Here is a 26,523-nt window from a genome sequence, read left to right as displayed (position 1 = left end):
TCCCAGTGAAGTGAAGATGTGGAGATGCCGGCGTTGGACTGGGGTGAGCACGGTAAGAAGTCTTACAACACCAGGTTAAAGTCCAACAGGTTTGTTTCAAACACTAGCTTTCGGAGCACTGCTCCTTCCTCAGGTGAATCGCTCCAATTCACCTGAGGAAGGAGCAGTGCTCCGAAAGCTCGTGTTTGAAACAAACCTGTTGGACTTTAACCTGGTGTTGTAAGGCTTCTTACAGTGAAGTGAAGGTAGCCCTTGCAAGAGCTGCGTTTGGCCAACTGTTATCAGTTGTTATGCACCAAGAATCACTTTGGTTGCACCAATCGGAGCTCCTTCTGGTGCATAGTGGCACGTTATTGTTGCACCAGATGCAGCTCTCATGGGTCCAATGTCTACATCTAAAAGTTAGCAGGGACTCAAACTCAAACCTACCAGGCTTTGCTGAGGTAGCTCCATAGTATTTCTCCTCTGGCTATGCAAGGCTGGTCATTGGAGTGAATCATAGAATTTCCAGTGCAGAAGGAGGCCACCCGGCCCATCGGGACCGCACCTGCCCCTGGAAAGAGCACCCCACCCAAGCCCACACCTCCACCCCATCCAAGCAATCCCAACCCACCTTTTTGGACAGTGAGAGCAATTTAGCATGGCCAATCCACCTGGCCTGCACACCTTTGGACTGTGGGAGGAAACCCATGTAGACACGGGGAGAACGTGCAGACTCCGCACAGACAGTGACCCGAGCCAGGAATCGAACCTGGGACCCTGGAGCTGTGAAGCAACTGTGCTAACCACTCTGCTACCGTGCTGCCCCAGGGGACATATGATTTATCATGACAGCATATATATTTGAGGCAGTTACGAATTTGGGGCACATTAACCTTGCATGTCTCAAATGACACCCCGCCAGCTCTTGACTTTAGCTTCCGTTCTAGTTACTGTACAAAGATAAATCTCCAAAATGTAGCTTATCATTTCGTTGGCTTAAAAATTTGTATTAAAATAAACACATGAGTACAAATATAATACTATATTTGTGGTGACACTTTTTATACAAGCCTTTAAGCTCACACCGAGAGGAACAAAGTTATAAGTACCACAAAAAAAGGTCAACAGCAACCAGATAAAGGTTGCGATGACCACATAAATTTATCTTTGAGCACAGCAGTGTTTATTGCTGCAGGAACTTGGACTTTTCTAAATCCACTTGGATTATACTGCCAGTCAGGAACCGAATCACCCAAATGTTTTTGTTCAGCTCCTGACCCCCACTATAAAGGGAGGCATTAACCTATTTAAATCATCCTTTGATTCAATGTTGACTAGCCACAATTTCAAGTTGGGCTGTTGGCTGAGGTCTATTTTACAGAAGTAAAGCGTCAGCAATGTTCAGTCAGCTGGCTCCTCATCTAATGTGGAGTTGTCACAACAATCCAGATTTTTCTATTGAAGTGAAATAAAAGCCATTCTGATATCAGGCTTCTTTATTCATAACATGTTAAAGTGAAGTTGTTGCATCAATACCATGTTCATATCTTATTTCTAACCATGGTTTTCTTGGTGTGTGCGTATTGTTATTGATAAAGTTTGCACATGTTCCAATTAACAAAAATGTACAAGATGCATGGAAGCTCTGCCATGGCTTATAGAAAGACTTGCATTTATATTATGCCTTTTACTAGTATCTGTGCTGCAGAAGCGAGCACGATTATGCCTTTTATAATCTCCAGATGTACCGAAGTGTTTTACAGCGAAAGAAGTACTTTTGAAGCATAGTTACTGTTGTAATGTTAGTTATATTGTACCTTAGGAAGTGTAAACTAATAACCAATATTTGCTTGTAGCTCCTTTGAAATGAGTATAACTGAAAAAAGATACATTTAACCTTTTTGTCTTCATCGAATAGAATTTACAGTGCAGAAGGAGACCCTTTGGCCCATCGAGTCTGCACCGGCCCATGGAAAGAGCACCCCACTTAAGCCTATCCCATCCCCGTTACCCAGTAGCCCCACCTAACCTTTTTTTGGACACTAAGGACAATTTATCATGGCCACAACACCTAACCTGCTCATCTTTGGACTGTGGGAGGAAACCGGAGCATCCGGAGGAAACCCACACAGACACTGGGGAGAACCTGCAGACTCCGCACAGAGTGACCCAAGCCAGGAATCGAACCAGGGACCCTGAAGCTGTGAAACAACTGTGCTAACCACTGTGCTATCGTGCTGCCCGCCTTGCACTCATCAGGACATTTGTAAAATTACCAAATGTAAAGGGAACAGCAATTTATACTTCATGAGAAGAGAGTGTTGCTTGGTTGGCAAGTTCCCGTACCAGCCTCCCCGAACAGGCGCCGGAATGTGGCGACTAGGGGCTTTTCACAGTAACTTCATTTGAAGCCAACTTGTGACAATAAGCGATTTTCATTTCATTTCCGTTCATTTCAAGTAGAGTCATTGGGCGAGATTCTCCGCAAATGCGGAGAGTCGTAAAGGCTGCCGTGAAACTGGCCGTGTTTCACGGCAGCCTTCACGCCCGTTCCCGGGACCCGATTCTCCCCCCCCCCCCCCCCCCAAAATCGGGGCTAGGAGTGGGACCCCAGGAATCACGGCGTCGCGGCCTTAACGACCGTCGTTAAGGCCACGCGCCAAGGTGACGCGCGGCCGGCTCCAACCCGTGCATGCGCGGGTGACGTCATCACGCCATTGACGGAACCCGCGCATGCGCGGTTCCGCATTTCTCCACCGCCACCCGACAAGATGTGGTGGCTTGATTTTGTCGGGCGGCGGAGGGGAAATAGTGCATCCCTTTTGGACGCAGGCCCGACAATCAGTGGGCAAGCAGCTGTGTTTGCTGCCGTGAAAAAACGGGCGTAAAGGCCCGGCCGCTCGGCCCATCGGCCGCGGAGAATCACCGCTCGCGTAAAAAACAGCGAGCGGCGATTCGTGTTGTGGTCGGGCAAGGGGGGGGGGGGGGGGAGAATAGCGGGAGGGCGCAAAAAATGTCGGGAGGCCCTCCCGCTATTCTCCCAAATGGCGTGGGGGGGGGCGGAGAATCGCGCCCATTGTCATGGAGAATGGATCATGAGGATACGGGGTAGATCATTTAGAACAGAGATTAGGAGAAAGTTCTTCACTAGAGAGTGGGTTGGCCTCTGGAATTTGCTACCACAGAAAGCAGTTGAGGCCAAAACAATGTTTTCAAGTAAGAAGTCTTACAACACCAGGTTAAAGTCCAACATGTTTGTTTCAAACACTAGCTTTCGGAGCACTCCTCCTTCCTCGGGTTAATCAATGTTTTCAAGAAGCAGTTAGATATAGCACTTGGGGCAAAGTGGATCAAAGGATATGGGGGGAAGGGGGAGGTGAGGCTATTTTGAGTGAGATGATGAGCCATGATCCGAATGGCCTCCTCCTGTTCCTGTGTTAAATGATGACTGACAGTTCGCTGCTAAGGTTTGTTTAAATTCAAACCAAGCAGGTTGAATCTGGTCAAGACATTGCCCTGGGGAATGAACCCAGAGAATGTCTGTCGCCTATTTTTGCCAGTTGGAACAGGTGTAATCTGTAAACATTTATTTAAAAAAATAAAATTCAAGTAATGCAGGCATCGTTGGATAGTCCAGCATTCACTGCCCATCCCTAATTGTTTTTGAGAAGGTGGTGATGAGCTGCCTTCTTGAACTGCCCGGGACGAGGGTTGTACCTGGGTCTTGGGTGCCGTGAGGCAGTAGTGCTAACCACTGCACCACCCGTGCTGCCTCCTAATAATCAAGTAAGTTAGGCTCACAATGTGGCTCACTTGGGTGTGTTGGAAGCTACATATACTTATACACAGAGCCCTACCCTTTGCAGACAAAAAGCACATGCACATACATTGTGTCTGTTTCAACTGAGCAAAGTAGGCAACCACCATTCCCCAGGGCAGTAACTTGACCAATCAGAGTCAAACTGCCTGGTTTGAATTTCTAGCAATGCCTGTTTGTTGACGGGCAGTCATCACTTAATGGTACATTCTCGGGGCAGCATGGTGGCGCAGTGGTTAGCACTGCTGCCTCACGGAGCCGAGCTCCCAGGTTCAATCCCGGCTTTGGGTCACTGTCCGTGTGGCGTTTGCACATTCTCCCCATGTTTGCGTGGGTTTCACGACCCCCCCCCCCCCCCCCCCCCCCCAAACCCAAAGATGTGCAGGGTCGATGGATTGGCCGTGCTAAATTGCCCCTTAATTGGGGGGGAAAAAATGAATTGGCCACTCTAAATTTTCTTTTTTTTTAAACTGATACATTCTCCATGGCAGTTCCTCTATCAATTTGTGTCCATTTGCCAACCAATCAGCACTCTCTTCTCATGAAGTAAAAAATGTTGATCTCTTTATGTTTGATATTCTTGCGTGATGAGTGCAAGACAAAAAGCTTTCACCAGTCTTTTTCCAGTGATACTCAAACCTTTGTATTGTTTGAATTGCCATGACCGGTGCACAGATCTGAACTATGTGGTAATTTTGTCTCCGCTTTGGGCACCCCGTCATTATGGTGCTGGTGGTTCAGGATTCTGAGCCCCAGAATACATTGTTTAATGATCTGTGATAGAACAAAAAAGTTCAGCTCAGGAACAGGCCCTTTGGCCCTCTAAGCCTGCGCCGACCATGCTGCCCGTCTAACCTAAAACCTACACTTCCAGGGTCTGTATCCCTCTCTTCCCAACCTATTCATGTATTTGTCAAGACACCCCTTAAACGTCGCTATCGTACCTGCTTCCACCACCTCCTCCAGCGAGTTCCAGGCACCCGCTACCCTCTGTGTAAAAATAACTTCCCTCGCATATCTCCTCTAAACTTTGCCTCACACCTTAAACCTATGTCCCCTAGCAATTGACTCTTCCACCCTGCGAAAAGGCTTTTGACTATCCATTCTGACCATGTACCTCATAATTTTGTAGACTTCCATCAGGTTGTTCCTCAACCTCCGTCATTCCACTGAGAACAAACTGAGTTTACCCAACCTCTCCTTCCTAGCTAATGCCCTCCATACCAGGCAACATCCTGGTAAACCTCTTCTGTACCCTCTCCAAATCCTCCACATCCTTCTGGTAGTCTGGGGACCAGAATTGAACACTATAGGCACAATCTTCTGACCTCATTACACTCTCACTAAAGCGAAACGAGGTCAGTGAATAACGGGAGAGGCCAAAAACAAGATCCGCGCCTGGCGTCAAACAGTTTGCGATGCAACTGGCTCACTCCCCTTGGTGTAATCAGGATCTCACTGTCGCATGACGAGAAACCAATTACCACACTTAATTCTCATTTCTATACAACTAACGAGAGCCACCCCTTATCCAATGGCTTCCTGTCATTCAGCGGCCTCCCCAGCAAGTACACCTTTTCAAAAACGTGAACCTGGCAGAAAAGCTTCTGAGATGAGGCGAGTAGCCATCTTTGTTCACAGGAAGAAATCCCTACAACGCCAGGTTAAAGTCCAACAGGTTTGTTTCAAACACTAGCTTTCGGAGCACTGCTCCTTCCTCGGGTGAATTTGTTCACAGGCAAAGAGCCTGGGGGAGCTGGGCTTGCTGCCAATGTGCTCGGTGGGAGGTAGGGGATGCTCAACAGGGGTGGACTGCCATGAGAAGGTGAGGGGGCAACCGGGGAGGGCAGTCGCTCATAGCCATCATGCCAACCCATGGATCGTGTGTACCCTTTCCAGGGACAAACCTTGTCCCTGCCCAGCTGCCTCATTGACCACCCATAACACCCACCAGTTGACCACCCATAACCCCCACCGGTTGACGAGGGCTCTGGCTGTTTAGTTGAAGGCTATAGCCTCTTGGGAATTGGCAATCGTGGTTAAGGGAGCACTTCACACAACCCAACTGAAGTCCTTTGGGTGGGCTGGTCATGTAGCATGTGGGAGTCATTGCCCAGCATCCCAAAATATAGCTCGTGTGCGACCACCAGTTGCAGATAATGCACGTGTGTGCACACTTCCCAGGGAGTGTGCACGACAGCTACATCCTGTGGCAGTCTGTCATCCCTGCCCTCTTCAAGGAGCATCTCATGATGGGCGGTGGCTCTTTGGGGATAAGGGATATCTGTTGAGGCCCTGGCTAATGACACCTTGATGTATGGACAGTGTACCTGAACACTGCGGGGAGCAACACCACAGCAGGAGCCACCATCCGAACACTCAGGGGATGGGACACAACTTGGCGGGACATGTCCATTGCTGGAGAGTGGGTGTGTGTCATGGGGAGGGGGCCTGTGCCCGGTCTGGTTGACGTTGTGTGAGCAGGTACAGGGTCTGAGGCCTGGTGAGTGGGGCACCTTGAGGCCAGGAGTACATAGGCAGGGCGTTCAGGATAGGGTGGTGGGGAGGATCAGTGGGGGAATGGAGGGTCCCAGGGTGGGAGCCACTGGCATTTGTCAATCTAACACCCTCTCCCAATGCCTTCTAGATATTGAACGCTATGGCAGGGATGTTAAATGCAGAAGTTGCCCTAGTTGTGCTTGTGCTACGCAATGTGGCCAGACGCCGGAGAAGGCAGCAGCAGTGTCTGCAGATGTTCGAGGCAGCGGCCCATGTGCCACACCCCGCCCTACACCCAGAGGACCTGGCTGCCCATCAGGCCAGGGAGGGATGCAGAGGGGAGTCCTGCAGCCCAGGGTGTGCAGGCATCACTGGTCCTTTGAACAAATGATGGACAGCGTGTGCCACAGGAGGCTCCACCTCAACAAGGAGACGATGCAACACCTGCGCTATATCCTAGCGAACTTGGCACATGGAGGAGGAGGACACCCGCTCTCAATGGCTGTCAAGGTCACTGCAGCCCTGAACATATAGGCCATGGGATCATTCCATGGCTCGAGCTGGAACCTATGTGGTTTCTCACAGGCCGCAGCCTGCAGGTGCGCTGAATGCCCGGGCGGAGGACTACATCGTCTTTGACATGGACCCGAGCAAGATGCCCGGGCTGCAGGATTCTCTACACTCACCGGGTTGCCCCAGGTCCAGGGGTAATAGGTGTCTCGCATGTTGCCTTACACTCACCGGGCCATTTGGGGTGCCCTATTTAACAGAAAGTGGTTCCACTCCCTCGAAATATAGCTTGTGTGCGACCACCAGTTGCAGATAATGGACGTGAGTGCACACTTCCCAGGGAATGTGCACGACAGCTACATCCTGGGGCAGTCTGTCATCCCTGCCCTCTTCGAGGAGCATCTCCTGATGGGCAGCTGGCTCTTGCGGGATAAGGGATATCCGATGAGGACCTGGCTAATGACATCAGTACGGAGGCCGGAGACCGAAGTGGTGACCCGATGCAACGAGGCCCGTGCAGCCACCCGGGCTGTCATTTTGAGCTGCATCGGACACCTCCAGATGCGGTTCCAATGTTTTGACCGCTCCAGTGGTGCACTGCAGTAAACCACCCGGAGTGTTACCCGCTTTGCTGTGGTCCGCTGTATCCTCCACAACCTGGCACAACAGCGGGGCGACGAGCTGGAGGTTGGTGATGAGGAGCATGTGGCTACCTCCGATGAAGACAAGGAGGCGGCAGACCATCAGTGGCTGGAGGGCGAGGCCGAGGAAGAATCTGTGTTTCAGCCGGAGGCTGCAGGACAGGAGGCAGTGGTGAAGGTCCCCACTCAATCGTGCTGCACCCCCCCCCCCCCCCCCCCCAAAACCCACGGGCGCCCTCAGCGATCCTTGATGTGCCTGGCTCTCCTAGCTCTACCACTACATCTGGGTGTCTCCCCAGTATGTACATCTGAGTGGAGGCAGCCAGCTGCTGACCTCTCGTCCCATGGTCTTCAATGCTCCCTGGCATGAATCGTCGCTGGGGGCGGAGGGCCCTGGCTCACCTGTCGACGGCATATGCACAGCCGTGCTTCCCCATCCTATGTGCTGATCTCGAGACACTGCCTCATCAGAGGGGTGGAAGGCGGGGAAGCTGGTGGCTACCATTGTCGTCCATTGGACGGTTACGGGTTGGAACTCGGCACCCCATTCTCCCGGTCGGTGTACATAGGGCCCAGGGGTCCACCTTGGGACAGATGGGCAGCTGGTTCGAACACCAGCTGCCTCTACAATATCTGGCTCTGCCAGCCCTGGCGGTTCTCCAATGTCTGCACTATCGTGTTGACGTCCTCGGCAATGGTCCTCAGTGACTGGGACAAGCTCTGCAGTGCCTCAGCCGTTCCCATCTGAGAGCGGGACATGTCCCGCAGAACCTCATCAAGGTCACCCTGGTACTGGGTGACATCCCCAGCGAGTCAGGTATTCTGTCAAGACACTCGGCCATGGCCTTCAACAACTGAGCGACATCTTGGGCACCTTCACTAATCTTGCCAACGTCATGCACCAGGCTCTCCACTGCGTTCACCACCCTAGTAGTGTTGGCCTCGGTGCCACTCATTGCCGGCGCCATCTCCTGCGCCCATAGCCTCTGGTACTCCCCCAATTGACTATGGATCTGCTGGAGTGATGCTGAAATATCACTCTGAATGTCCCGGCCGCACCCTATCGTCCCCCATCAGCCTCTGGACTTTGTTCCACAGGCTCAGCATCAGGCTGGGATCCAACTGGGTCCTGGGATCCAGCAGCCCTCCGACTACTGTCTTGCCTGGGGGTTCCTGCCTCCACCTGATATGCATCATTAGCAGTGTGGTGTTCACCAGATTGTGCCCCGGAATCCTATCCACTAACATTTCCCACTGAGGAATGAGCGTCTGCACTGGTGGAGGGTGGGGGTGACAGCTGTGATGCAACTATATTGGTTGCATCCTCGGAGATCTCCTCTGAGGTGTTCTACTCGAAGTCAAGAGAGGGTGCTGTCCAGGATGGCTGGTGCCATCTGCTGGTGGACCTAATGAAGAATGGGCATGTGGTCAGTGGGAGGGATGGGTCAGTCAGTAAGGCAATCACTACTCACGTTTGACAGGGCCTCCAATTGGAGCCCGGTGGTTCCTCACCTCTGCAGCATCCACCAGTCTCTGCAGGGGTGACCACACTGAACTCGGCCACCCTGGTCACCTCCAGAGTTCGATTCTCGAAGGAGGTGAGGATTCTCAAGTCTGGCACCCCACCGCCAGTCTAAGCCCACTCCTGCCAATTGTGGGTGAGGTTTTCCTGAGAAAACACAGAGGGCACCGTTCGCCACCGTGCATGGTTTACAGTTGAGAGGGTGTGGAGGGAGGGTTGAGGTGAAGGGGTGGATGGAGGGAGGGTTGAAGAGGGAGGGGGCCAAGGAGGGTTGCGGGTTGAGAGATGAATGCTCCCTTCCGGGGGCTCAGTGGCATCTACTCATTCATGCTGCCCGGTATAGGCCGCTGACCTTCTTCCATCGCTGGAGGCCAGTCCTCCTGGTCACACTCCCCGAGCTGACAGCTGTTGCCACCTCATTCCAGGCAGCACTGGTGGCCTCGCGGCTCACCCTCCGGGACCCCCAGGGGAACAGGTCACCCCTCCTGGTTTCACCATGTCCAGGAGCCTCCGCAGGTCAGCACCCCTAAATCTTGGGGTTGGTCTCCTCATCGACGATGTTGTGAGCTGGCTGGGGTTGGCTGAGCAAGTGCAGCTTAAGTGCTGCTCGACCTTGTTAGCCGGGGGGCTAGCGAGTGCGGTGCCAACGAATCATCTGGTGAGCCATCATTTGGGGCGAGAAGCCCGTGAGGCCTCGTTAAGTGGGCCAATTAACGTTGCCTCACGTTGCCGGCTTCACTGGGCCAGTGCCGGGAAACCTGCAGTAATTCCCGCTCACTAGCGCACTTAAACCTTTACACAGAGTCACGCCCTATATTCCAAGTGTGGCCTAACTAAGGTCCTATACAGCTGCAGCATGACTTGCAGCTACAGCATGACTTTCCAATTTTTGTGCTCACTTGCCTTCATCGGCCATGGCATTATGCCATATCCCTTCTCCACTACATTCTCCACCTGCGTTGCCACTTTCAGTGAGCTGTGGATCTGTAAACCCAGATCCCTCTGCCTGTCAATACTCTTAAGAGGTCTGCCATTTTGTATAATTCCCACCTTCCAAATATATTACCTCACATTTGTCCGGATTAAGCTCCATCTGTCATCACTCCAGCTATGTCTCTAACCGATCTATATCCTGCTGTTTCCTCTTGACAGTCTTCATCGCTATCCGCAATTCCACCAACCTTGTGTAGTCTGCAAACTTACTACTCAGACCAGTTATGTTTTCCTCCCAATCATTTATATATACTACAGACCACAAAGGTCCCAGCACTTATCCCTGCGGAAAACCACTAGTCACAGCCCTCTGCCATCCTCTGTCTTCTATGACCGAGCCAGTTCTGTATCCAACTTGTCAGCTCACCTCTGATCCCATGTGACTTCACCTTCTTTACAAGTCAACCTTGTCAAAGACCTTGTAGTCCATGTAGCTAACATCCACTGCCTTCATCAATCCTCTTCATCACTTCCTCAAAAATCGCGATCAACCTGACCTCCCCTTCACAAAACCCTGCTGTCACTCACTAATATGCCCGCTTGCTTCCAAATAGGAGTAAATCCTGTCTCGAAGAATCCTCTTGAATAATTTCCCAATCACTCACGTAAGGCCCACCGGCCTGTAATTTCCTGGGTTATCCTTGCTACCCTTCTTAAACAAAGGAACAATTGTAGCTATTCTCCAATCCTCTGGGACCTCCCCTGTAGCCAGTGAGGATACAAATATTTCTGTCTAGGCCCCAGCAATTTCCTCCCTTGCCTCCCTCAGTATTCTTGGGTAGATCCCATCAGACCCTGGGGACTTAGCTACCTTAATGTTTTTTAAGACGCCCAACACTTCCTTTTTGATCTCGATGTGACCCCAGGCTATCTACACACACTTCCCCACAATTTTGCACCTTCACCCGAAGACTACTTATCTTTATCCCTTTGGCAGCATGGTGGTGCAGTGGTTAGCACTGCTGCCTCATGGTGCCGAGGACCCGAGTTTGATCCCAGCCCCGGGTCACTGTCCGTGTGGAGTTCGCACATTCTCCCCATGTCTGCGTGGGTCTCACCCCCACAACGCAAAAAGATGTACAGGATAGGTGAATTGTCCATGCTAAATTAGCCCTTTAATTGGGGAAAGAAAGAATTGGGTGCTCAAAATTTATTTTAAAAATCCAACAGTACCTTAAACGTACTGAATTATGGTCACTGTTCCCGAAATGTTTGCCTGCTGAAACTTCAACCACCTGGCCGTGCTCATTCCCCAATTTCAGGCCCAGTACGGCCCCTTCCCTTGTTGGACTATCTACATATTGTTTCAAGAAACCCTCCTGGGATGCTCCTTGCAAATGTTAAATTCAGCATCCTGTGTCCTGGATTCTCCAAATCAAATGTAGATTTTTGATACAAAACTTTTCATACAACCTAGTTGCTAAAATGAGACCATTAGTTTGGGACATTGAGAAATACGAAGAGCTTATTAGTTGACGGCAACTTAGTTTGATCAAAATGCTTTGTACTAGACCTGCCATTGTATTTATCTGTGTTTTATTTTGCAGAGAAACCTGAGATCCTTCCAAAAGATTCTCGAGGGGAGAATTCGTGAGTACATATTTTCTTTAAAATGCATCAATGACTGTTTGTTTATTTTACCATCTTGAATGATTCAATACACAGTTCCTTTTCTTATACTAGTGTCAGTTATATCTACCTTGAAATTATTGAGCTGATGCCATCTTCCTCAAATTTGGCTGGTACATTCCTTCCTCTTCCTTGGCATTAAGATGGTCAGCCCAGCAGGTGAACCTATCTGTTGCAACTCTTATCAGTTAACAGCTGGATTCTGTATGGGTACTCTCTGCTAGTACAAACTACTGAAAGCTGGAAAACTTCCATGAACCGTGTCCCAACCAAATAAAAGTAAAGGAAATTGGCTGCTTTTGCACAGTAAAATCTTTGATTTTGTGGAAATTGCTAGCGCTTAAAAATCAAGTGGAGAGTTCATTTTTAATTTTTGACCATCTGCTTCCTCCACCAGCCACCCAGCTTAGTTTCATAAGTATCAGGATGTGTTTTCTCCTTGTGGCCCTCCCTTGCCAAACCACAATGCGATATCCTGCAGCTAAAATTACAGTGCCATATTTGTTAGCTGGAATGAAGATGATGCCATATTTATGGCTTCAAAAAGGATACAAAAAGCTTGAGCACTGTTTAGCATTTTGAATTTGTTATGTTTCTCAGCATTGTTTTCCTTGACCAAAGTAAGACATCTTCTCATATCAATACTTTGACATGTAAAGGCAGTTTTTGAGCAAAAATGGCTCTGTGCACTGTTTTGGAGTGCTGGGGATATTTGAACTCCTCCTTCTGCTTTATATCAATCAGAAGCAGGGTTCAAGGTGCATCCTGTAATCCTAAAACTACATTTATGAGTTTTCAGAAGCGCTTGATGAAATCTCTTATAATAGACTGCAAGATAAAGTCAAAGCTCATGGAATTGAGGGCACATTATTGACCTCGTTAGCAGGTTAGCTGACTATCCAGACACCAAGCAGGAATAATTGGCAGGATGTGACTACTGGCATCGTGCGTGGATCTGCTTTGGGACCCTCAACTATTCATTGTATTTATTAGCGGCATAACTGATGGTGAAGTGACCCGCATATCCATGTTTGCTGATGAAATGGATGGCATGGTAGCACAGTGGTTAGCACTGCTGCCTCACAGCTTCAGGGACCCGTGTTCAATTCTGGCCTCGGGTGTCTGTCTGTGTAGAGTTTGCACTTCCTCCCCATGTCTGCATGGGTTTCCTCCGGGTGCTCCGGTTTCCTCCCACAGTCCAAAGATGTGCAGGTTAGGTGGATTAGCCATGATAAAATGTCCTTGGTGTCCAAAAGGTTTGGTGGGGTTACTGGGTTACAGGGATAAGGTGGAGGCGTCGGCTTAAGTAGGGTGCTCTTTTCAAGGGCCGGTGCAGGCTTGATGGGCTGAATGACCTCCTTCTGCACTGTAAATTCTATGACATAAAGATGGGTGGGATTGTAAGTAGTGTAAGTGGGAACAGAAAATTGCAGAGAGACAAATAGATTAAGTGGCCAAAACTGCAAATTCAATGTAGGTCAGTGTTGGGTCAATCCATTTTGGACCTAGAAAGGATGGGTGACTATTTTCATAATGCTGAAATGGTGGGAACCAGTGGATGCTCAAAGAAACTTGGGTATCCTTGCACATAGGTCAGTAAAATGTTAGTGAACCTAACAAAATGAAAAATCAAAAAGTATTGGAAAACTGAACTTGTATAATACAAAGGGGTAACAATCACTATGTAAAACACTAGTTAGACCACACCTAGACTACACAGTGTGAGCAGTGATGAGCATCAAGCTGTGCTAAGGTATATTGGCCTTGGAGGGAGTGCAGAATTGATTTGCTGGAATGATACCTTGGGTTAAATGATACAAATGGCTAAATCTTATGGAAGGATTGCACAAACCATGGTGGTATTTGCTGGAAATTAGAAGGCAAAGGAGTAATTGATCGAAGTATTTTAAGATACTTTTTCAAAATATACATTTAGAGTACCCAATACTTTTTTTTTCAATTAAGCGGCAATTTAGCATGACCAATTCATAGAACATAGAACAGTACAGCACAGAACAGGCCCTTCGGCCCTCAATGTTGTGCCGAGCCATGATCACCCTACTCAAACCCACATATCCACCCTATACCCGTAACCCAACAACCCCCCCCTTAACCTTACTTTTATTAGGACACTACGGGCAATTTAGCATGGCCAATTCACCTCCGCTGCACAGGTTTTTTGGGTTGTGGGGGTGAGCAGACACTGGGAGAATGTAAACTCCACAGTGACCTGGGGCCGAGATTGATCCCGGGTCCTCAGCGCCGACAGGCAGCAGCGCTAACCATTGCACCGCCATGCTGCCCTATCTTTTAAGATATTAAGGGTATCGGAGTAGAAAGAGCGAACCTGTTTCGGCTGGTTGGGAGAGGGGATGAAAGAGTCTGAGCCTCGGGGGGGGGGGGTGGAAATAAAGAGTAGGGGAGTGGGATTTGTAGAGTTGTATAGTTCTTTTGAAGAACAGGCACATACATGAAGGGCTGTATGATCCTATGAGTTAGATTATGTTCTATGAATCTGAGGTGGCCGATAGATTCAAACTCCGACGGTATGACAGCACTTTCAGGTGATATAGACTATAGAACAGTACAGGCCCTTCGGCCCACGATGTTGTGGCGACCATTTATCAGTGCTAATTGAAAACATGATAAATGTGATATTCTATCTCTGTAAATAAAAGACCGAGAAAACCTTAATGAAGCTGATGTTCAATAACACAAGTCAGCCGTGAAGCATACAAATATTGGATACATTTTTTTTTTAAAAAAGGAAGTTTATTGGACTCTTTGTCCTGGTCACTAATCAGCAAGTTCATATCAGTCCCAGAAAGCTGAGCTGATGTTGACGGTGAGGAATTGCCTTCTGGTTCACTTGCTTTATGCTGCAGTGATGAGTTCCTACTTGATTTATGGGATTAAGCACACGACTGGGGTTTAACACTAAACTGTATAAATTGGACTAGAGATATTTATAGCAACATAATTCTGCAGGCAGCCTTATCTATTATATACTCAAATTAGGTGATTGCCCCAGAGGATGATTAGAACTGTACACCATACAGTTTTGCAGTCTTAATTTGTCAGTGCCTTGGCATAAAGTTAAACCATTCTCAAATTGCCCACTGAACCTGATTAACAGGTTTGGGCAGCACAATAGCAAAGCGGTTAGCACAATTGCATCACAGCTCCAGGGTCCCAGGTCCGATTCCCGGCTTGGGTCACTGTCTGTGCAGAGTCTGCACGTTCTCAGTGTGTCTGCGGGGGTTTCCTCCGGGTGCTCCAGTTTCCTCCAGCAAGTCTAAAGATGTGCAGGTTAGGTGGATTGGCCATGCTAAATTTCCCTTAGTGTCCAAAAAGGTTGGGTGGGGTTGCTGGGTTCTCAGGATGGGGTGGAGGTGAAACGAAAGAGAAAATGCTGGAAAATCTCAGCAAGTCTGGCAGCATCTGTAGGGAGAGAAAAGAGCTAACGTTTCGAGTCCGATGACTCTTTGTCAAAGCTATTATATGGAGTGGAGGTGTGGGCTTGGGTAGGGCACTCTTTCCAAGGGCCGGTGCAGACTCAATGGGCCGAGTGGCCTCCTTCTGCACTTTACATTCTATGAAAACAAAGTATCGCAGCCTCCGAATTAATTTTGTTGCAGTATCATCCTGTGATTATTTACAGCACCAGCTGTTCAGCTTTGGAAACAGTTTCCAAATAAGGATCAGAACTGGTGTGGAAATGCTGCAGTTCAAAGAGTCACAGTTTTTTTTCCTCCTTTTAATTTATTCCACCCCCCCCCCCCCCCCCCTCCCTGAAGGGAATGTCTCCTGCTGATGAATATGTTGCACCTCGTATAACTCTTCCAAATTGGCAACATGAAACTGTCCGCAGGCTGTATGTTGGTTGGGCGTCGCCTGAACCAAACCTGATTCCATCCTCTACCTGAATGACGATACCTGCTGTTTTCTGCATCAAATCCTCAACAATAATCCAGATTGAAAATGTTGCACACTATTTACCAGTGTTCAGTGAAACCAAGACTAATTACAGTAGCTTAACTGTTCAACAAGCTTCAAGCCAAATATGGGTATTTTGTTTTTGCTTTGCCAGCATTTATAGATCATCCCCTAGCCAGTGAGCAAACTCTGGAGGTCCAAACAGAGAGAATTGCAACCACAGGCAATTAGAAATAATTTCAGCACACCGAGAATATTTAGAATGTGCAATTCTCAGCCACAAATCTTTGTTAAAGAAGATTCCATAAATTCCAGGTTTAGTTATTTGGAAAAAAAGAAGGACCATTAAAGGCTATGAGGAATGAGCAAGGATGTCGGGTTGAACTAGGTGGCACCAGTGAAGAAACATACTGACAAGACACTTGATGAGCTTAATTGCTTTTTTCTGAGCTGGAACATTCTGTAGTGATTGTGCCAACTGTACATGCACGAACTTGCACGCGCACGGAAGTTATTGTTCCATGTAAAATCCATCTTTCATTGGCTGTTAAATACAAATGGTTGAATGAAGTTCCTTGACCAAGGAGGCACTGGAGGTGCAGCTAATACTGAATGGTAACTCTCGCAAGTTACCTTTTGAAACAGCTGTTCGAGTTTATTCATTCTTTAACCACCAGCTGCATGAATACATTTTCTAACCATTACATGATTAACAATAATTTTGCCATATTGGCCATCAAAGCTTTCTCTACTGACGGGGGATCCATACATGCTGGCAATGTACAAATCACGTGACTAGCTTGTAGAGATACAGAGAGAGGGTGAAGTGCCCTGCACATACAAGTAGTTGCACAACCGATAAACTGAGTCAACATAGAGCTCACATTTTAGGAATCCCCTTTTGAGAGAGTTAGTCGATTATAACTCTAAATTGGAAAGCTTATTATTCCTAACTTGTTTGATTAAAAGAAGCACTTGGTTTCAGAGTTTCTTCCCGCAGGACTGCTAATCCTAATTTTATTTTTCTTAATGTAATCCATCCATGCAGGTCTTTATTTAATCACTTCCCATCAATATTGGGATTAAATTATTCTGTGCTGGTTGCAGGGTGGTCACGACTGGGAGTTAAATATCCAGGGGTATCGGACTATTCGGAAGGACAGACAGGGAGGTAAGGGCGGTAGTGAGAGATGATATAGGTTCTATGGAGAAAAAGGTTGACTTCATTTGGGTGGAAATTAGATACAGTAAGGAGTCACTGGTAGGTGTAGTCTATAAGCCACCAAATAATATCACTGTGGGACGGGCAATAAACAAAGAAAAACTGATGCATGTAAATATGGTACAGCAATTATCATGGAGGATTTTAATGTACATGTCGATTGGTCAAACCAGGTCGGTCAAAGCTGCCTTGAGGAGGAGTACATAGAATGTATCCGTGACAGTTTCCTAGTTTCCTCAAACAGTATGTAATGGAACCTATGAGGGAGCAAGTTATCCTAGATCTGGTCCTGTGTAATGAGACAGGAATAATTAATGATCTCATAGTTAGGGATCCTCTTGGAAGGATCGATCATAGTATGATTGAATTTAAAATACAGATGGAGGGTGAGAAGGTAAAATCCAATACCAGTGCCTTGTGCTTAAGCAAAGGAGACTACAATGGGATGAGGGAGGAATTGGCAAACGTAACCTGGGAGCAACGACTTTATGGTGGGAACAATTGAGGAACAGTGGGGGTCTTTAAAGCAATTTTTCATAGTGTTCAGCAAAAGTATATATCAGGGAAAAGGAAGGACTGCAGGAAAAGGGGTAATCAGCCATGGATATCTAAGGAAATAAAGGAGGGTATCAAATTTAAAGAAAATGCATACAAAGTGGCAAAGATTAGTGGGGAACTAATAAAGGCCAACAGAAATCCATGAAAAAATCTATAATGAAAAGGAAGATAGATTATGAGAGTAGACTAGTTCAGAATGTAAAATCAGAGAGCAAAAGTTTCTGCAAACTATATATAAAATGAAAAAGAGTGAACAATACAGCACAGGAATAGGACATTCGGCCTGTACCGGTCATGATATCACCCGTGGCCAAAACCCTCAGCACTTCCTAGTGCCGTATCCTTCTATACCCAACCTATCCGTGTATTTGTCAAGATGTCTTTTGAATGCCAATGTATCTGCTTCCACAACCTCCCCTAGCAGCGCGTTCCAGGCACTCGCCATCCTCTGTGTTTAAAAAAAAAAAACCTGCCTCGCACATCTATTCTAAACTTTGCCCCACGGACCTTAAACCTATGTCCCCTAGTGGTTGGCCCGTCCACCTTGCGAAAGAGTACTTGCCCATCCACTCTATCCATAACCCTCATAATCTTGTAGACCTCTTATCAGGTCACTCCTCGACCTCCGTCGTTCTAATGAAAACAGTCCGAGTCGATTCAGCCTCTCTGCATAACTAACACCCTCCAGACCAGGCAACATTTAGGTAAACGTCCTCTGCACCCTCTCCAAAGCCTCTGCATCTTTCTGGTAATGTGGCGACCACAATTGTGCACAATATTCCAAGTGTGGCCGTATCAACGTTCTATTCAACTGTAACGTGATTTGCCAGTTTTTGTACTCGATGCCCCGTCCAATGAAAGCAAGCATTCCATATGCTTTCTTGACTACCTTGTCCACTTTTGTTGCCACTTTCAAAGATCTATGGACCTGTACGCCCTGATCTCTCTGACTTTCTATATGCCTAAGAGTTTTGCCATTTACTGTATATTTCCCCTCTTGTGTTAGACCTGATAAACTGCATTATCTCCCATCTATCCAGATTATACTCCGTTTGCCATTTCTCTGCCCAAGTCTCTAACCTATCTATGTCCTGCTGTATCCTCTGACGATCCTCAACACTATCTGTCACTCCACCAACCTTGGTGTCATCCGTAAACTTACTAATCGGACCAGCTACATTTTTTTCCAAATCGTTTGTATATACTACAAACAACACAGGCCCCAGCCAAAATTTGCTGGACTCTGGGGCGGTTCCAGCAGATTGGAAAACAGCAAATGTGACGCCGCAGTTTTTTAAAAATGGAGGTTGACAAAGGTGGGTATCTATAGCCAGTTAGCTTAATTTCTGTAGTGGGGAAAATGCTTGAATCTAAAACCTAGGAAGAAATAGCGAGACATCTGGATAGAAATTGTCCCATTGGTAGATGCAGAATGGGTTAATGAAAGGACGGTCATGTTCAACTAATTTATTGGACTTTTTTGAGGACATTACGAGCACCGAGGACAACGGGGAACTGGTGGATGTAGTGTATCTGGATTTCCAGAAAGCATTCCACAAGGTGCCGCATAAAAGGCTGCTGCATAAGATAAAGGTGCACAGTATTATGAGAGGATTGGTTAGCTAACAGAATGCAAAGAATGGGGATGAATGGGTGTTTTTCTGGTTGGTGATCAGTGGCTAGTGGTGCCCTCGGGGATCGGTGTTAGGACCGTAATTGTTTACAATTTACATAGATGATTTGGAGTTGGGGACTAAGTGTAATGTTTCAAAGTTCATAGATGAAGGGGGCGGCACGTGGCGCAGTGGTTAGAACTATGACTACGGTGCTGATGACCCGGGTTCGAATCCCGGCCCTGGGTCACTGTCCCTGTGGAGTTTGCACATTCTCTCCATGTCTGTGTGGGTTTCACCCTCGCAACCCAACGATGTGCTGGTTCGGTAGATTGGCCACGCTAAATTGCCCCTTAATTGGAAAAAAAATTAATTGGGTACTCTTAAATTTTTTTTGAAGTTCGCAGATGAAACTAAGATGAGTAGTAAAGCAAAGTGTGCACAGGACTTTGGAAGTCTGCAGAGGGATATAGATAATTTAAGTGAGTGGGCAAGAGTCTGGCAGATGGAGTATAATGTTGGTAAATGTGAGGTCATCCATTTTGGTAGGAGTAACAGCAAAATGGACTACTATTTAAATGGTAAAAAAAATTGCAGCATGCTGCAGTGGCGAGGGACCTGGGTGTCCTTGTGCATGAATCGCAAAAAATGTTTGCAGGTGCAGCAGGGCATTAAGAAGGCAAATGGAATTTTGACCTTCATCATTTTATGTTGCAGCTGTATAGGGTGCTGGTGAGGCCACACCTGGCGTACTGTAGGTCTCCTTACTTGAGAAAGGATGCACTGGCACTGGAGGGGGTGCAGATGAGATTCACTAGGTTGATTCCGGAGTTGAGAGGATTTGCTTATGAGGACAGACTGAGTAGATTAGGACTATGAAGGAAATCTTATAGATACATAAAATTATGAAGGGAATAGGTAACATAGAAGTAGGGAGGTTGTTTCCACTGGTGGGTGAAACTAGAACTAGAGAGCATTGCTTCAAAATAAGGGGGAGCAGATTTAGGACAGAGTTGAGGAGGAACTTCTTCACCTAAGGGTTGTGAATCTGAGGAATTCCCTCCCAGTGAAGCAGTTGAGGCTGCCTCGTTGAATGGTTTTACGGTAAAAAATAGATTTTTGAACAGTAAAGGAATTAAGGGTTATGGTGAGCCGGCAGGTAAGTGGAGCTGAGTTCACAAAAAGATCAGCCATGATCTTATTGAATGGTGGAGCAAGCTCAACGCGCCAGGTGGCCTACTCCTGCTCCAAGTTCTTATGTTCTTATGTGATAATTCCACATACAGCACAGGCAATCAACAAGATTGTGTCTACTTCTGCTTCCCTCTTCAGATATAGTACATCACCCTTCTTTCCTTCTATTAAGCAATGATATGTTAGAATCAGTTGGCGTGGGAGTAGGAAATAGGAAGAAAAGTAAGAGGTCTTCAAATCTCACTGGTAATTGCAGTGCATGAATCTCTGTTTTGCATAAAACTATTAGATTGGATTTGTTTATTGTCATGTGTACCGAGATACAATGAAAAGTACTGTTCTGTGTACAGATCAGACAGATCATTCCGTACATGAAAAGATGTATTATAGGACAAACATAAAATACACAATGTAAATACATAAACACAGGCATCGGGTGAAGCATACAGGAGCGTATTACTACTTGGTAGAAAAAATGTGTGAAGAGACCAGATCAGTCCATAAGAAGGTAGTTTAGGAGTCTGGTAACAAAGAGGAAGAAGCTGTTTTTGAATCTGTCAGTGCGTGTTCTCAAAGTTTTGTATCACCTGCCCAATGGAAGAAGTTGGAAGAGTGAATAAGCCAGGTGGGATGGGTCTTTGATTATGCTGCCCACTTTCCCAAGGCAGCAGGTGGTTTTTTTTTGCATTTTCTTAACATGTAAATATTTAATTCTAAAACGTACAGTTAATACTACTCAACATGCATCTAATGCCCGCGGAAAGGTTCTCTCCAGCTCAATTTCCCTCTCCCACCCGCACAAGGTTCAGCCATGAAAATGGAATTGGAGTTTAGGATAAAATGGACTACGTTTATGCATTTCACAGCCACAGGATGTCTGGAAAACCATTGCTGCCATTAAAGTACATTTGAGGTGTAGTCACTATTGTAATGTAGGAAACGCACCAACCGATTTGAAGACTGCAAGCTCCTACAAACAACAAAGTGGTCATTGTTTTTTTGTGACTATGGAGTGTCAGTGAATTATTTATTTGTTTCTTTGTTACCCAGTGTAAATGTGAAGTACACTCAAATCTGATTTAGCATGTTTCAAAGACATTGAAGCTCCTTTAATTCTCCACAAGCAGGGCAGCACGGTGGCACAGTGGTTAGCATTGCTGCCTATGGTGCTGAGGACCCGGGTTCGAATCCCGACCCTGGATCACTGTCCGTGTGGAGTTTGCGCATTCTCCCAGTGTCTGCGTGGGTTTCACCCCCACAACCCAAAAGATGTGCTGGGTAGGTGGATTGACCATGCTAAATTGCCCCTTAATTGGAAAAAAAAATAATTGGGTACTCTAAATTTTAAAAAAAAAATTCTCCACAAGCAACACCAATACCAAAGCACAATTCTCAGTGCTTTTAGCATCTCGAACATTTCAACATTTATGATTCTGCAGAAAGCTACAGCAGGAGGTACGGGACGAATCTTGAGTTTATATCATTTATCGCACCTTCGCTTCATGATGCACCTGAGAACCAATTCAGTCTGGTTTACTTAATGAATGGGTGGTTTCCAACACTATCCACTTGGTTTTATGTTCTCTGTACAATGCTGAAATTAATTGCTTTAAAATCCACTTCTCCAAAAATGGACATTTGCAGAAAAAAGTAGAATTCTTGCGACAAACATAAATGACGTGTTTAAAACAAAATCATGCAACCTGTTTCGTGTCCTCGGGCCATCCCAAAGGCCATCACAGCCAATGAATTGGTGAAATGTAAGTCACTGTTATAATGTACTCAAATTCTGAAACTAATTTGACTACCACAAATCAGATTAATGATAAATTAATCTGTCTCTGATGATGGTTCAGAGACAGGATCAGATTTTTAAAAAATGTTTATTTGTTGGATTTATAACTGGAGAGCCAAGATCAATGGATAACTGTATGGTGTGATGTGGTACTGAGCCACACAACCCCAGATCAAGTCAAAGTGAGGATTGAACTGCGACCTGCCTTATTTTTATGGTTCAGCACCAAAAAAGTGTGTGCTCACTGACTGAATCATCAGTTAGTCTGCTGGAGATAATTACAGGGTCTACAAGAAATTATTCATCCCCTCAACTTTTTTAAAACTTTTTTCTATTGGAAAAACTGTTGGGAGTTTTTAGGACAGAATCTCCAAAGCTGAGGATTTATGGTCTGCTTATTACCTTTTTGTGTAATTTATTTTCAGAATGCTTGAAAAGGACCTACAGATCAGCAGTAGTGATGACAGCGATGGGGACCAGGTTAGTCTTTGATATTCTGTTAAATACCTTTAAAGTCTTAATGTGAAAATGGAGCTGCTTTATAGGAGATGTAAACGATTTGGAAAACGTGCATGATGTGATCTTATTTACTTAAGACCTAAACCAAGAGACTGATTTGCTTGCTTCTCTTTCTACCCTCCTCTCCCCTATGTGTCCCCCCCCCCCCCCCCACACCTCCAATGCAGGTCATGGAAAAGTCAGTGCCTAATTCTGTCCCTGAAAGGTACCATATTTTCTGTTCACGTTTGTGTGTGTGTGTGTGTTTTTGATTTTTGACTGACTGGAGCAATGTAATCAGACATTCTGCGATTCCAGCTTCACTTTTCTGCATGTTTTTACAGTGAAAAGTAAATCACTTTCTTATTCTTCTATGATTTTCATTGATTTGCAATTTATTAGAAAGCAATTAGGGGAGAAACTGGGGCAAATTGCCACTTGCCCTCTTACCCCAGAGGCAGTTGAATTGCTTCAACTTCTACCCCAGCCAAGGTCAGCTGGCCTTGTACAGGCAAAGAATTAAACCAGTGACCCTCTACATTTCGGTAATTAGTGAAGGTAGTTAAAATAAATTTTGGCTGAAGGGTGGCATGTTGGTGCAGTGGTTTGCACTGCTGCCTATAGCACTGAGGACCCTGGTTCGATCCTGGCCCTGGGTCACTGCCTGTGTGGAGTTTGCACATTCTCTCTGTGTCTGCATCGGTTTCACCCTCACAACCCAAAGATGTGCAGGCTAGGTGGGTTGGCCATGCTATATTGCCCCTTAATTGGAAAAAATGTGCTCTAAATTTATTTAAAAATTAAATAAAATCTTTTAAAAATACATTTTGGCTAGAACAGATTCCTGTAAGGTTGATGCAACAGTCAAGAAAACCCAACAATGTCTCTACTTCCTACGGAAGCTGATGAAATTCAGCATGTCTGCAATGTCTCTCTCAAACTTCTACAGATGTGCCATAGAGAGCATCTTATCCGGCTGCATTACAGCTTGGTATGGCAAGAAACTGCAGAGTGTGGTGAACTCAGCCCAACGCATCTCACAAGCTTGCCATAGATTATCATAGAATTTACAGTGCAGAAGGAGGCCATTTGACCCATCGAGTCTGCACTGGCTCTTGGAAAGAGCACCCTACCCAAGGTCAACACCTCCAACCTACCCAAGGTCAACACCTCCACCCTATCCCCATAACCCCACCCAACACCAAGTGCAATTTTGGACACTAAGGGCAATTTATCAAGGCCAATCTACCTAACCTGCACATCTTTGGACTGTGGGAGGAAACCGGAGCACCCGGAGGAAACCCACGCACACACTGGGAGGATGTGCAGACTCCGCATAGACAGTGACCCAAGCTGGAATCGAACCTGGGACCCTGGAGCTGTGAAGCAATTATGCTATCCACAATGCTACCGTGCTGCCCCATCCTCCCATTGATTCTGTAAAAACCTCCCGCTGCCTCAAAGGCAGACAGCATTGTCAGAGACACCTCCCACCCAGGCATTGCCTTCTTCCAGACCCTTCCATCAGGCAGAAGATACAGAAGTCTGAAGACCCGCATATCCAGAAATAGGAACAACTTCTTCCCCACAGCTATTAGACTCCTCAACGACTCTCCCTTGGACTGATCTGTTCCCTGTAAGAAGACTATTCATGACACCCTATGCTACTCTTGTTTGGCCCTTGTTTCGCACTGTAACCAATCACTATTTGTTGATGTACCATTGTCAATGTACACTCGATTATTCTTTTGTCTACTTTGTTTGTTCTCTTGACAGCAGATAAATTCTTTTCACTGTGCTTCTGTACATGTGACAATAAATGTCAATCAATCAGTCAATCAAGTAGATCGGCTGCCATTATTAACCATTTTCTACCTACATGTTTGCCATAGCCCACCACTAGGTACTGACTGATTTGCCAAATCCCTAGGCTAGATACTGATGGATTTGCCATAGACCTATGCTAGGTGATGACAGATTTGCCATAGCCCTATGCTAGGTGATGACTGATTTGCCAAATCCCTAGGCTAGATACTGATGGATTTGCCATAGCCCTATGCTAGGTGATGACAGATTTGCCACAGCCCTATGCTAGGTGATGACAGATTTGCCATAGCCCTATGCTAGGTGATGACAGATTTGCCATAGCCCTATGCTAGGTGATGACAGATTTGCCATAGCCCTACGCTAGGTGATGACAGATTTGCCATAGCCCTACGCTAGGTGATTACAGATTTGCCATAGCCCTACGCTAGTTGATGACAGATTTGCCATAGCCCTATGCTAGGTGATGACAGATTTGCCATAGCCCTATGCTAGGTGATGACAGATTTGCCACAGCCCTATGCTAGGTGATTACAGATTTGCCATAGCACTATGCTAGGTGATGACAGATTTGCCATAGCCCTACGCTAGGTGATGACAGATTTGCCATAGCCCTACGCTAGGTGATGACAGATTTGCCATAGCCCTACGCTAGGTGATGACAGATTTGCCATAGCCCTACGCTAGGTGATGACAGATTTGCCATAGCCCTATGCTAGGTGATGACAGATTTGCCATAGCCCTACGCTAGGTGATGACAGATTTGCCATAGCCCTACGCTAGGTGATGACAGATTTGCCATAGCCCTACGCTAGGTGATGACAGATTTGCCATAGCCCTACGCTAGGTGATGACAGATTTGCCATAGCCCTATGCTAGGTGATGACAGATTTGCCATAGCCCTACGCTAGGTGATGACAGATTTGCCATAGCCCTATGCTAGGTGATGACTTGACCCTATAGACTTTGAGAGAAATTCAATGAGTCACTTTTTTTTAAAATTTAGATTACCCAATTATTTTTTCCAATTAAGGGGCAATTTAGCATGGCCAATCCACCTACTCTGCACATTTTTGGGTTGTGGGGGCGAAACCCACGCAGACACGGGGAGAATGTGCAAACTCCACACGGACAGTGACCCAGAGCCGGGATCGAACCTAGGACCTTAGCGCCGTGAGGCAGCTTTGCTCAATTACTCTGATAACTCTTTTTCTACACAGATGATCATAGAGATCATTTTAGCGATGATAGAAGTTGAAAGAAGTGCCTATAGTTCCTTTTCTACTGGCATTATCGCCCCTTTTTGAAAATCAGAACTGCGTGAGCAGTTTTTCAATTCCAGGGAACAATCCCAGTTGAAGATAGCAGGCATCACGCACATGTTCCACCTCTCCTCCAGTAGATAGTTACATGGACCTACAGCTCTATTTATTTTGAGGTTCCTAAATATATCAATGACGATATCCTCAACTACTTTAATTTTTTGACAAATTTCATCTTGATGGTGCAACACTTTGCTAGTAATTGAACATCACTAACAAGTATGAATACTGATGCAAAGAACTTCATTTCAGACTTCTGCTGTACTCTGGGAGACCATTGAAATCTGTGCTGAGAAATCTTTCAATAACTCCATGTAATCTTGAATAGACCCCTGACTCCTGTCACAGCTTAAAGTAAACTTTTACCATATGAATAAGTTAACAAACTTTCTGGCCCAGACTGAGGTCACTTTCCTTTTGATCTGACTTTTAGGGGTGCCATTCCTAAATCCGATTGAATTTGGCACCTTCCAATATCTGGTACATTATTATCTTTGTTAACCAAATTGCCAATCTTGTGGAATCGTCTGTTAATAGCTCTACTAAACCAGTGAAGCTGCTAAAGTCTGACTACTTGTGAATTGTACTCATTTTCCAAGAATGATCTCTTAATCTGAACAGCTATCACACAATGTAACATTTCTTAAAAGATGATGCAAAGGATTACAATAATATGACGTAGTCTTGAACTGGACATATAGAAATCGGATTTTATGGCTGTTATGGACTTTGCTTGCGTGTTATAGGGTGGGGCAGAGACTTGTGAACCTGTTCAGTTTCTGCTCTGTTCTGATCTCAGTTGGGGTAGTGGTAAGTGTACCTTGGTGTCTGCAATCTACCACCAAAGAGTTTGTTGACCATGATGATGGTGAAATAGCAGTTGATGAAAAGGAATTATCTTCATTAACTACAATAAATGATTTCATATCTAAAACTAAATATGTGTAAATAGTTAAAATTAACAAAAT

General features: G+C 46.2%; 1 protein-coding gene across 7 annotated transcripts in view; it reads left to right on the top strand.

Moving 5' to 3' along the window:
- Positions 1-26,523, top strand: part of LOC119963117 (AF4/FMR2 family member 1-like) — a 210,477-nt gene that overhangs the window by 129,736 nt on the left and 54,218 nt on the right. For all 7 annotated transcript variants that reach the window (XM_038791729.1, XM_038791733.1, XM_038791728.1 and 4 more), the window contains exons 7-9: positions 11,512-11,554; positions 22,337-22,391; positions 22,598-22,635. In XM_038791729.1, coding sequence (XP_038647657.1) covers positions 11,512-11,554; positions 22,337-22,391; positions 22,598-22,635 — 136 coding nt within the window. The remainder of the gene's footprint in view (positions 1-11,511; positions 11,555-22,336; positions 22,392-22,597; positions 22,636-26,523) is intronic.

This window comes from Scyliorhinus canicula, chromosome 3 (genome assembly GCF_902713615.1).
Source record: "Scyliorhinus canicula chromosome 3, sScyCan1.1, whole genome shotgun sequence".
In the NCBI taxonomy this organism is placed as follows: Eukaryota; Metazoa; Chordata; class Chondrichthyes; order Carcharhiniformes; family Scyliorhinidae; genus Scyliorhinus; species Scyliorhinus canicula.
Note: the sequence above shows the minus strand (reverse complement) of the source record. Positions and strands in the feature narration are given on the sequence as shown.